At 28.8% G+C, this 12,797-nt stretch overlaps 2 protein-coding genes across 2 annotated transcripts; one reads left to right on the forward strand and one right to left on the reverse strand.

Annotated features, from left to right (window-relative positions):
- Positions 1 to 3,816: 3,816 nt before the first annotated feature.
- Positions 3,817 to 5,985, reverse strand: LOC130827111 (uncharacterized). The gene is made up of 3 exons (XM_057692734.1): positions 5,790 to 5,985; positions 4,913 to 5,276; positions 3,817 to 4,219 (listed from the first exon to the last, which is right to left on the reverse strand). Exons 2-3 carry the CDS (start codon positions 5,246 to 5,248, stop codon positions 4,061 to 4,063), a joined length of 495 nt encoding a protein of 164 aa, XP_057548717.1. The 5' UTR covers positions 5,249 to 5,276; positions 5,790 to 5,985; the 3' UTR covers positions 3,817 to 4,060.
- A 4,655-nt stretch (positions 5,986 to 10,640) lies between these two features.
- Positions 10,641 to 12,797, forward strand: LOC130826925 (uncharacterized). The gene is made up of 3 exons (XM_057692558.1): positions 10,641 to 10,836; positions 11,350 to 11,713; positions 12,395 to 12,797. Exons 2-3 carry the CDS (start codon positions 11,378 to 11,380, stop codon positions 12,551 to 12,553), a joined length of 495 nt encoding a protein of 164 aa, XP_057548541.1. The 5' UTR covers positions 10,641 to 10,836; positions 11,350 to 11,377; the 3' UTR covers positions 12,554 to 12,797.

Raw genomic sequence — 12,797 nt, forward strand, 5'->3', positions numbered from 1 at the left:
TCTTCACTCTAACAAGGTTCTTCTTACTAGAAACATTCATTTTCATGAGCATATTTTTCCTTTTCATCATATTTCTTCTTCAAACACTCAATCTGTTCTTCCTTCTTCTATATCTGATTTCAATACTTTCTTTACTTACCCATCTTCTTCTACCCAAAACTCTTCTATATCCACCATCTCTAATACTAAATGCTCTACTTCTCATAATACTCCATCTTACAATACTATTACAGACACAGACTTACTCTCCAATATATCTCCTTCTCCTCCTCTACCTTCCACTGATCTCAGAAGATCCATTAGACAAACTAAACCACCTATTCATCTACAGGATTATGTTTTACACACCACTACTCAATCTCCTTTATCTCAACAACCCCATTCTTGCAATCTTGTCACTTTCTCTTCCTTACCTTTTTCCCAACAACAAACTCTTGCTTTACAAGCCACATATACCGAACCACAAACATATCATGAAGCTATTCTTGACCCTGGCTGGACAGAAGCCATGAAGAAAGAAATTTCAGCTCTGTTGCAAAATGAAACATGGGAATACACTGATCTTCCACAAGGTAAAAAGGCTATTGGTTCCAAATGGGTTTACAAAGCAAAATACAATAAAGATGGTTCTTTAGAACGACTTAAAGCAAGACTTGTCATTCAAGGTAATCACCAAAAATATGGGATAGATTACTTAGAAACTTTCAGCCCTGTAGTCAAGATGACTACCATAAGAACTGTTATAGCTTTAGCAGCAGCAAGAAAATGGCCTATTTACCAACTTGATATAAACAATGCTTTTTTACATGGCCATTTAACAGAAGATGTATATATGAAAGTACCTTTGGGTATTCCAAATCCTCACAATAAAGTTTGCAAACTCAAAAAATCCCTTTATGGTTTAAAACAAGCATCTAGACAATGGTTTCAAAAGCTTGCTGGTTTTTTGCACTCCAGGAATTATCAACAATCAAAACATCATCCATCTTTATTTTTAAAGAAGTCTGCTTCAGATATTACTATTCTTGCTATATATGTTGATGATATTTTGCTAACTGGTTCCAATTCCACTGAAATACATAGCATTAAACAGCATCTTGATAATGAATTCACCATTAAGGATCTTGGTTTGCTTCATTTTTTTCTTGGCATGGAGGTTTCTTATGTAAATGCAGGAATTGTTCTCACTCAGCATAAGTTCACCAAGGAGTTATTGCAGATACAACATTTCTCTAATAAGGAAGTACACACTCCTTTGCCTCTACACTGTAAGCTAAGTACTGAAAACCCTCATGTTTTTTCTGATCCCACTTTGTACAGAACTTTGGTAGGAAAGTTGAATTTCTTGTCTCATACAAGACCTGATTTAGCCTTTGCTACTCAACTTCTCAGTCAGTTTATGCAAAACCCAAAACAATCTCACTTTGATGCTCTTCTTCATGTTCTTCAGTATATTAATACCACTGCAGGTCAAGGTATTCTTTTAAAAGGAGAAGCTAACATAACTCTTCAAGCCTTCTCAGACTCAGATTGGGCTTCTTGCCCTTTTTCACGAAGATCAGTCACTGGATACATTATCTTGTTGGGCAACTCTCCAATTAGCTGGAAAAGCAAGAAGCAATCAACTATATCCAAATCATCTTCTGAAGCAGAATATAGAGCAATGCAGCAGGCTACATCAGAAATCACCTGGCTTGTCAACTTGCTTGAAGAACTCAATGTCACTACTTTAAAGCCAGTTACCCTTCACTGTGATAATCAATCTGCAATTCAAATAGCCAAAAATCCAGTCTATCATGAACGGACAAAGCACATTGAGATCGATTGCCATTTCACAAGAGAAAAGCTAATGGAAGGGCTTATTCAATTGACTTACTTACCTACTCAAAACCAATTGGCTGATGTGCTCACCAAGATTTTGCCTCCAACACATTTCAAGTCTCTTTTATTCAAGCTGGGAATGCTTCCACCTCCAGCTTGAGGGGGGGTGTTGAATATTGTATATTATATATATATATATTGCTTTGTAATTTTGGTAATTGTGGTGGTTCATAATACAAAAGAAAGTAAAAGAGTTTTTCTCTCTCTTCTCTGGATCCTTCCTCTTCTTCTTTGTTCTCTTCTTTTCCCTTTTCCATGGCTGCGTCATGGCTTGTGCATCTTCCTCTTTGATTGCTTTCCTTGCATATTTTCATATATATATATATATATGACATAGGGCAACCATAATTCATACACGATAAACTTATTATGATCAACAGAAAGTTGAATAAGCCTTCAAATTGTTAATCTCAACAGTACATTTGCCTCCAAGGATGGGGTTCACCACCTCACTTTTCTGTCGTTTTTATTTTCTAAACATATTTTGGTCTATAAAACTGCTTTCATACAATTTTAATTTTAAAAAAGTTTTTTTCTTACGTTAATATTTAATTTTTAATCAATTATGATGAATTTAAAGTTTTTATTTATTTTAATAAGCTAATTTACACGACCGACACTATACTAATACGACTAAAATTAAACTAAAATGACTATTAATATACTAATATGACAAATATTATACTTCTACTGTACCATTACGACTAAGAATATGCTAACACTAAACTAATAAAACTTTTATAAACTGAATATACGATATGCTTATAATTAATGTTTCACAACTCACATGTAGATTATAATGAACACTTCAATAACGCGAGATCTTTATTAATTTTGTTATACACAATTAAAAATACTAATTAAGTATTAAACTAGTGTATTTCATAGGCTATGGAAACCAATTGGAATACATAAGAAAAATTGAGGGAGTATATTTTGAAAAAATTGATGTAATTCTTGAAATATATGTCTCGAAGTAAATATAAAATAGGCGTAAAAAAATGTATCCATTCAATTGGAGTTTGAAGATACTATACTCTCGGACAATTTGGACTCATGTCAAATTCAGGTTGCCTTGATTTGGACTCGGATTGATTTTTGATGGGTTTATATTGACTGTGGGTTTATTTCAATTCATATGGACTTTTAAACGCATAAATTTGTTATTCAAATCAAGCTGTGTCCAATTTGGTTCTAAGTTGATCATCATCAAGAACTATTTAATATCCCGCTCAAAAATAGGGTCTGAGTAAAGTGAGGTGACGGACATTTTATACCCGTATGGCCGTATCCCCCTTCGAAACGAGTGAGAAATGCGGTCCATTTTACCCAAAAGGTGATCAAATTCGTTGCTAAGTTTAGGGGTGAAAGTTTGGATTTTGGTTTGGACTCGATACAAATCCAAATCAAACCGAATAAAATTCTATATTTTCAGTCCAAATCCAAATCATAATATTTATAATCCAGATTAAACCGAACGGAATTTTAAAATACCAATCCAAATTGAACTGAATAGACCGAATTGCACCGATTCGTATATTTTGCACCGAAAAGCAAATTTACATGTATTATTTCAAACTTATTCTTTCTAAAGCTCCTAAATAGATATTAATAATTTTAGGGTTTTTAATTTAAACAAGTAAAACACTCTTATGTCCGTTGATATTATGACAATGAAAAGGAGAAATTTTCTAGTCTCTTTATGTCCGTTGTTTTGTAATATGAGACTGAAAAATACATAAATAAACAAAAATTTTTGTATAAGATGGTTTGACCGTGAGACGCACCTCATACAATAACCCAATAAAACAAATTTTTAGCATATTGAACTTTTTATTTTAAGGTCGTATTATCAATAGACGGTCTCTTATAAGAGTAGCTCTAAAATAAAATTTTAAAAATTGTTGTTATTAATGTATGAGAAAAATAAAACAATAATTAAAAAAGAGCAAACACACTTTATTCCATAAATTATGCTCATATTGGTTAAACAACATAGGTAGGGAAATCATAAACTAAGAGAAGTACGTAATGAGCATTATCATCATGATTATTAATTACAAATAAACATGACTATTTATTAGAGAAAATAAACAACACTTCATCATCATCATCAAATTTAAAGGGAATATGAGAACAGTGATGATTGAATAGATGAGGTAAAAAGCTACAGAAATGTTCAACGGAAAGTAGCCCAAGCCTTGAGACCATCAATCTCAGCAGTACATTTTCCACCAAGAATTGGGTCTTCAACCTCAGATTTGCTACCAGATAAACCCAGTTTCACTTCCACTACATTCCAATCAATTGGACCAGTTGGTCCAGCTTCAGCATAGGCCTATACATACATATAACAAATATATTTAGTTAATATTTAATTAATAACCCATGCATGTGCATGTATCTAAAAATATATAGTATTGAAATTAATGTGATTGGATTATGCTGCAAAATATCTTATTTTTATTTTTGCTGGTAGGGTTGTTTGTTTTGTTCATCTTTCACTCTCAGAGTAAAATATTAAAAACGCCTTTAAAAATTTAAAATATAATAAATTATACAATTCTTCTTATTATTAGTCATTTTTTTAATTGAGCAACACTTTAAAATTGTAGTTCATCACTTTAATATACTAATTATATATGGGTCAAGCTAATAATCATAGTCTTATCATTAGATCGTCTCATTTAAAATTTTTTTTAAATAATAGAATAGTCCTTTTGCATGAAAATATACGTTTTGAGCCCCAAAAGTTAAAGATTCTGAACAATATATAGCCTGTGTTGGCCTTGCTAATCGACGACTATGACTAATTAGTTATTAAGTTAGTGCGTGGTAATCGCAGTTGCAGAATAATAATGCGATAATAAATGGTTATTATAACTCCTAAATATATATATATATATATATATATATATATATATATATATATATATATATATATATATATATATATATATATATATATATATATATATATATATATATATATATATAAAGGGTGGTATATAGTAATAGAATAAAAGAATACCTTTTGGGCAGCAGTATCAAAAGCCACAACCCACTTACGAGCAGTAGAGTCAGGACCATCAGCATAGGCAACACCCCACTTAACACCAGCAGGAAGATCACCTCTTTGAGTAGGGACACCGTAAGTCCATGGTGCAATGGCGGGCAGGACAGTGACTGCCCGACCTGCCCAAAAATGTTCTCTCTCAAGTCTGGTCACCAACTTAGTTGTAAGATTAGTGCAGCTTGTTTGCAAATCAACTGTGTTTGAAGCCTTAGCCTCTAAATCCCTCTTAATCTTATCATGATCAGCATTCTTATCCTCCACACCATACACTTGTGCTTCAATTTCCGCCATCTTAATTAAACCTTTTTGCTTGATTAAACTGCATGCCAATTAGATTAATTAAATACTCATCAAAGTCAAAGTAAAAATAGACAATATTTTTAAAGACCACCTGGCCAGGGGCGGATTTATAAAAAAAATTAAATAATGTCGATAATATTTAAAAGATGTGCTAAATTAACATGGTTTGATTCTGTGTCAATGCTATCACATAATGAAGCTTATACTAATTTCATCGGTTAAACCAAACATATATTAGCATCTATAGGTATATGATTTTATATATAATAAGTTGAATGTTGTCAGTTCACAGTATTGATGGCCATGGATCCACCCTTATTGAATGAAGGCCCGTGTAATTTCAAAAATTATAATATTTTTCAAATAATTTTATATCTTAAAACACTTAGCATACATTAAATAAGTTATTATAAATTAAAACCTTAAATTTTTTGAAATCTTATGCGGTCCAACATGTTAAACATGTTTAAAACCTCTACTTTATTAAGAAATTCTTAATTATTGAGAGAATTGAAGGGATTCAAGAGCTTACCTTAACGTATACTTTGATGAGATCCTTTTTACTGATTGTTGCAATGCATGGAGGAGCTTCACAATGCCCTATTTATAGAAAAATTCATTCGTATATCCTATTTAATTTTTATTTATTGTATTTGGAGTATATTTTTTTCTTTTAAAAAAAGCTAGGAATCACGTTGGAAGTTTCGTCAATTTAAAATGTATATTTATGCCATTTCTTTTAGTTTGTTCACACTTTAATTCTTTGACCTATATTTTTAAAAAATTGTTTTTCAGTGAGACGAATTTAAATAAATATTTTATATTTCTATAATATATAGAGATGGACTATTTGACTCATGTATATGATGCGTCTCAAACAACTATTTGTTTACTTCCTTCGTTATCTGAAATATAACTATATTCCCGTGAAGAATATTTTATTTCGAGAGAGAAAAATTATATGCATGAATTTTCATTGATATTTTCTTTAGATAATTTTTTATGAAATGTATTATAAAATATGTAAAAAAAATAGAAACATCAAATGAAATCGAAGGGAGTATAAATTATTTTAGGACATATTCAGCAGGTTATAATAACATCAAATGAAACTAATTTTAGAGTCTAAATCTAATTTTTTAGACCCAATGGATTTATTTGGGTAAAAAGAAATAAAAGGGTTTGGATCTAACTGAAGGTCTTAGGTCTTTAGGTCCAAACACATCCTAGACGAGTTTCTTTAGACCCATTTGAGACGTAGACCCCCAAACTCGTTCTAGATTTAAGTCATTTAAAATCCAAAACTATTTCAAAATTCTTTAAAAAAAAACTATATTATATTTAAGCATTTTTAATTGGTGTTTTTACAAAAAAGTCTTTCAAAAAAAACTATTCTCATTTTTAATTTAAGTATTTTAATTGATGTTTCTACAAAAAATCTTTAATATTTATATCATTTATTTTAGAGATAATTAACTCTAGGCTTCCTATTTATAATTTTGATGCTTATAATCTCACATATATTTTTTAATACTTATAATTCTTACATATTTCATATTATTTAATTTTATTTTAATATTTTTATATTATTCTCTACACATATTTTTTACTAACTTTATCTTAATTGGCATTTGAAACACTCTACTTTTCTTTATCTACCAAATGAAATATTCTATTATGGGAACATGAACATGAAGGGAGTATATTTTATACTTATTCTTGATACATTAAGATTTGCAATCATTATTTTATGCAAATAAATTAAATTATGGATGTACTCTTTTATAGTTTAATTTATTTATTGAAAACTCCAATACAATTCATAACTTTAATTAAATTATACGTTCACAACTATAATTATTAAAAAATTAATTGTGATAAGTCCGATAATTATACGTTAATTAATAACTCCAATACAGTCATAGCTATTTTGTCCATACATTTAGGACTTATCTTTAGTTCAATTGCCATGTGGCCCTTATTTAATGTACTCATTCATGATTGTCAATTTCACAAATAAAAATGACAAAGATAGAATATTTTAGTTTAGTGATGGTTTGAGCACAATTATTGGAATGCTTTAGTCTAATCTAATAAGAGTGACATAACTAAACTAGCTTATTTGATTAGTTTATTTTATTAATTGGTTGAATTAATTGATTTGATAAAAATATTGGTTGGAGTTGTTTATTTAAAAATAGTTTATTTATAAATCTATTTATTTCAACAAGTTAATTTATCAAATACTAAAATTAGATTATTTGACATGTTAAATATGTATTTATATCAAAATAAGCTAAAATTATAAAAAATGCTATTTATAAAGACATCCCTTTAACTTTATGTACATAAGCTATTTCTTTAGAATAAAAGAAGTAAAAAAACCACTTAGCTGAAGAGTGAATTCAAAAAAAATCCTAATTGCTTAATAGTTTTTTTTAAATAGTTACTACTGTTTTTTTTATCAAGGTAAAGTTGGCATGATTTTGTTTGAGGAAAGACTATTTGCACCGTCTATAAAAGTATTAACTATTAAGCAATCCATCTCAAAAAAAAAATATTAAGCAATAATATTTTTTTTGTAAAGGAGAACTTCAAAAGCAAAATCATCATTTTACCGTTTGTAAGGTCAAAAGAAAAGGGTTGATATTCTTACAAAGGTCTTTGTTTGAACTGCTCAGATCTATTTTCAAAATTCTAACATATTTAAAATTTCAACCATCAAATTAAATTTTTGTTAAAAACCCTAAACCATCATATGTATATTATATTCCATCAAAAATGGTATAATTGTCTAATAATTTAAAATGCTTTATTAATCATCATATTATTTTCTTTATAACCTAGATACGATACGCAACATTTTTTCACAAACATGGACAAATATAAATTTATGTTAATTCTTAACTTTTAGTTATTAAACTCTCTTTTACTATGGAGATTTTTTTGCTTATTTAATTGATAGCCATATATATAGAGACTTATTTCTTAAAAAATTTAATGAGTAAATCTAGAGGAAACAAGCATAGATTGTACTGATTATAAGTTTTGATATTGTATTGATGGATTAAGTTTTATGTTCTTTTGTCATTTGGAATTTGGTTACTTGATGCCTTGATGTTGAAGAGGTGGCCTGCATATGGACTGCATATAACAACAAAAATGGTTCATAGCTCTATCATATGTAACACATTTTTCAGTATTCTCAATCAAAATGATGGGCTCACTAAGCGTAAATGATCCACGTAGTAAAGTATTGTCTGTTTTTTGTCAAATTTAATGGCCCACTAACCATTTTGAGATGATATCCAAAAACAAATTCGTGCAATTTTAATTATGATATCAAGATGCAATTAATGGAGAAGACAAAAAAAAAAGTAATAATTGAATTGTTAAAAAGTAGGGAGAATATGAGGAGAAAAGTAGTATAGAAAATAAACTTATATCAGTTTATCTTAGCTTCTATTACATTCACACTCAAAGCATTGCGGAACTTGCACTTATATATAGTGCAAGATGTGAATGTATACAAAAGTGATACTATTGAGAGGGATAGGATAACCCTCTATGCATTCAATTGTCTAGTCCCATCAATCACAATATGAATCAATTTTACAAGTTTATTGATAGTTGTTAAGTTATAATTTATGAAATTTATGAAATATAATTATATATAATCACCGCTAATTATACTATTTGTTTAAGAAAATAAATTGATTACAACTTATAACGTAAATTGAGAATAAAAGAGATTAACAAGAATCAAATCTTGTATGGTTAATTCTCCTAGAGGAAATTAAAGTTGTATATTCTCTAGCTAAGATAATACCCGTTTCGAAATATTCGCATTTAATTGTGATATGTTATGTGGCAAATGTCACTGTCAATAGCAAGTATAATGAACCGTAAAAGGCATTTAATTATTATAGTTTTGATTGCTTTCAATAGTTCGTTGTTTGTATGCCTAATGCCTTTTGTAGTTATATCTAGCGAAATGAAAGTGGGGACAAACATGACATCGACCTACACACTCGTGTTTCACGTTGTCTACCGAAGAAAAGTGGGGGTACGTGCGCCGACTAACACTTATTTGTGAAATTGGCAATCATGAATGAGTACTCTAAATAAGGGCCACATGGCAATTGAACTAAAGATAAGTCCTAAATGTATGGACAAAATAGCTATGACTGTATTGGAGTTATTAATTAATGTATAATTATCGGACTTATCCCAATTAATTTTTTAATAATTATAGTTGTGAACGTATAATTTAATTAAAGTTATGAATTGTATTGGAGTTTTCAATAAATAAATTAAACTATAAAAGAGTACATCCATAATTTAATTTATTTGCATAAAATAATGATTGCAAATCTTAATGTATCAAGAATAAGTATAAAATATACTCCCTTCATGTTCATGTTCCCATAATAGAATATTTCATTTGGTAGATAAAGAAAAGTAGAGTGTTTCAAATGCCAGTAATAAAAAATTAAGATAAAGTTAGTAAAAAATATGTGTAGAGAATAATATAAAAATATTAAAATAAAATTAAATAATATGAAATATGTAAGAATTATAAGTATTAAAAAATATATGTGAGATTATAAGCATCAAAATTATAAATAGGAAGCCTAGAGTTAATTATCTCTAAAATAAATGATATAAATATTAAAGATTTTTTGTAGAAACATCAATTAAAAATACTTAAATTAAAAATGAGAATAGTTTTTTTTGAAAGACTTTTTTGTAAAAACACCAATTAAAAATGCTTAAATATAATATAGTTTTTTTTTTAAAGAATTTTGAAATAGTTTTGGATTTTAAATGATTTAAATCTAGAACGAGTTTGGGGGTCTACGTCTCAAATGGGTCTAAAGAAACTCGTCTAGGATGTGTTTGGACCTAAAGACCTTCAGTTAGATCCAAACCCTTTTATTTCTTTTTACCCAAATAAACCCATTGGGTCTAAAAAATTAGATTTAGACTCTAAAATTAGTTTCATTTGATGTTATTATAACCTGCTGAATATGTCCTAAAATAATTTATACTCCCTTCGATTTCATTTGATGTTTCTATTTTTTTTACATATTTTATAATACATTTCATAAAAAATTATCTAAAGAAAATATCAATGAAAATTCATGCATATAATTTTTCTCTCTCGAAATAAAATATTCTTCACGGGAATATAGTTATATTTCAGATAACGAAGGAAGTAAACAAATAGTTGTTTGAGACGCATCATATACATGAGTCAAATAGTCCATCTCTATATATTATAGAAATATAAAATATTTATTTAAATTCGTCTCACTGAAAAACAATTTTTTAAAAATATAGGTCAAAGAATTAAAGTGTGAACAAACTAAAAGAAATGGCATAAATATACATTTTAAATTGACGAAACTTCCAACGTGATTCCTAGCTTTTTTTAAAAGAAAAAAATATACTCCAAATACAATAAATAAAAATTAAATAGGATATACGAATGAATTTTTCTATAAATAGGGCATTGTGAAGCTCCTCCATGCATTGCAACAATCAGTAAAAAGGATCTCATCAAAGTATACGTTAAGGTAAGCTCTTGAATCCCTTCAATTCTCTCAATAATTAAGAATTTCTTAATAAAGTAGAGGTTTTAAACATGTTTAACATGTTGGACCGCATAAGATTTCAAAAAATTTAAGGTTTTAATTTATAATAACTTATTTAATGTATGCTAAGTGTTTTAAGATATAAAATTATTTGAAAAATATTATAATTTTTGAAATTACACGGGCCTTCATTCAATAAGGGTGGATCCATGGCCATCAATACTGTGAACTGACAACATTCAACTTATTATATATAAAATCATATACCTATAGATGCTAATATATGTTTGGTTTAACCGATGAAATTAGTATAAGCTTCATTATGTGATAGCATTGACACAGAATCAAACCATGTTAATTTAGCACATCTTTTAAATATTATCGACATTATTTAATTTTTTTTATAAATCCGCCCCTGGCCAGGTGGTCTTTAAAAATATTGTCTATTTTTACTTTGACTTTGATGAGTATTTAATTAATCTAATTGGCATGCAGTTTAATCAAGCAAAAAGGTTTAATTAAGATGGCGGAAATTGAAGCACAAGTGTATGGTGTGGAGGATAAGAATGCTGATCATGATAAGATTAAGAGGGATTTAGAGGCTAAGGCTTCAAACACAGTTGATTTGCAAACAAGCTGCACTAATCTTACAACTAAGTTGGTGACCAGACTTGAGAGAGAACATTTTTGGGCAGGTCGGGCAGTCACTGTCCTGCCCGCCATTGCACCATGGACTTACGGTGTCCCTACTCAAAGAGGTGATCTTCCTGCTGGTGTTAAGTGGGGTGTTGCCTATGCTGATGGTCCTGACTCTACTGCTCGTAAGTGGGTTGTGGCTTTTGATACTGCTGCCCAAAAGGTATTCTTTTATTCTATTACTATATACCACCCTTTATATATATATATATATATATATATATATATATATATATATATATTTATATATATATATATATATATATATATATATATATATATATATATATATTTAGGAGTTATAATAACCATTTATTATCGCATTATTATTCTGCAACTGCGATTACCACGCACTAACTTAATAACTAATTAGTCATAGTCGTCGATTAGCAAGGCCAACACAGGCTATATATTGTTCAGAATCTTTAACTTTTGGGGCTCAAAACGTATATTTTCATGCAAAAGGACTATTCTATTATTTAAAAAAAATTTTAAATGAGACGATCTAATGATAAGACTATGATTATTAGCTTGACCCATATATAATTAGTATATTAAAGTGATGAACTACAATTTTAAAGTGTTGCTCAATTAAAAAAATGACTAATAATAAGAAGAATTGTATAATTTATTATATTTTAAATTTTTAAAGGCGTTTTTAATATTTTACTCTGAGAGTGAAAGATGAACAAAACAAACAACCCTACCAGCAAAAATAAAAATAAGATATTTTGCAGCATAATCCAATCACATTAATTTCAATACTATATATTTTTAGATACATGCACATGCATGGGTTATTAATTAAATATTAACTAAATATATTTGTTATATGTATGTATAGGCCTATGCTGAAGCTGGACCAACTGGTCCAATTGATTGGAATGTAGTGGAAGTGAAACTGGGTTTATCTGGTAGCAAATCTGAGGTTGAAGACCCAATTCTTGGTGGAAAATGTACTGCTGAGATTGATGGTCTCAAGGCTTGGGCTACTTTCCGTTGAACATTTCTGTAGCTTTTTACCTCATCTATTCAATCATCACTGTTCTCATATTCCCTTTAAATTTGATGATGATGATGAAGTGTTGTTTATTTTCTCTAATAAATAGTCATGTTTATTTGTAATTAATAATCATGATGATAATGCTCATTACGTACTTCTCTTAGTTTATGATTTCCCTACCTATGTTGTTTAACCAATATGAGCATAATTTATGGAATAAAGTGTGTTTGCTCTTTTTTAATTA

The sequence above is a fragment of the Amaranthus tricolor genome, chromosome 1 (assembly GCF_026212465.1).
Source record: "Amaranthus tricolor cultivar Red isolate AtriRed21 chromosome 1, ASM2621246v1, whole genome shotgun sequence".
Lineage (NCBI taxonomy): Eukaryota > Viridiplantae > Streptophyta > Magnoliopsida > Caryophyllales > Amaranthaceae > Amaranthus > Amaranthus tricolor.

Coding starts and splice junctions, on each gene's coding strand:
- LOC130826925 (XM_057692558.1), top strand. CDS start 11,378: ATGGCGGAAATTGAAGCACAAGTGTATGGTGTGGAGGATAAGAATGCT. Junction 11,714..12,394: donor TTGATACTGCTGCCCAAAAG/GTATTCTTTTAT, acceptor ATGTATGTATAG/GCCTATGCTGAAGCTGGACC.
- LOC130827111 (XM_057692734.1), bottom strand. CDS start 5,248: ATGGCGGAAATTGAAGCACAAGTGTATGGTGTGGAGGATAAGAATGCT. Junction 4,220..4,912: donor TTGATACTGCTGCCCAAAAG/GTATTCTTTTAT, acceptor ATGTATGTATAG/GCCTATGCTGAAGCTGGACC.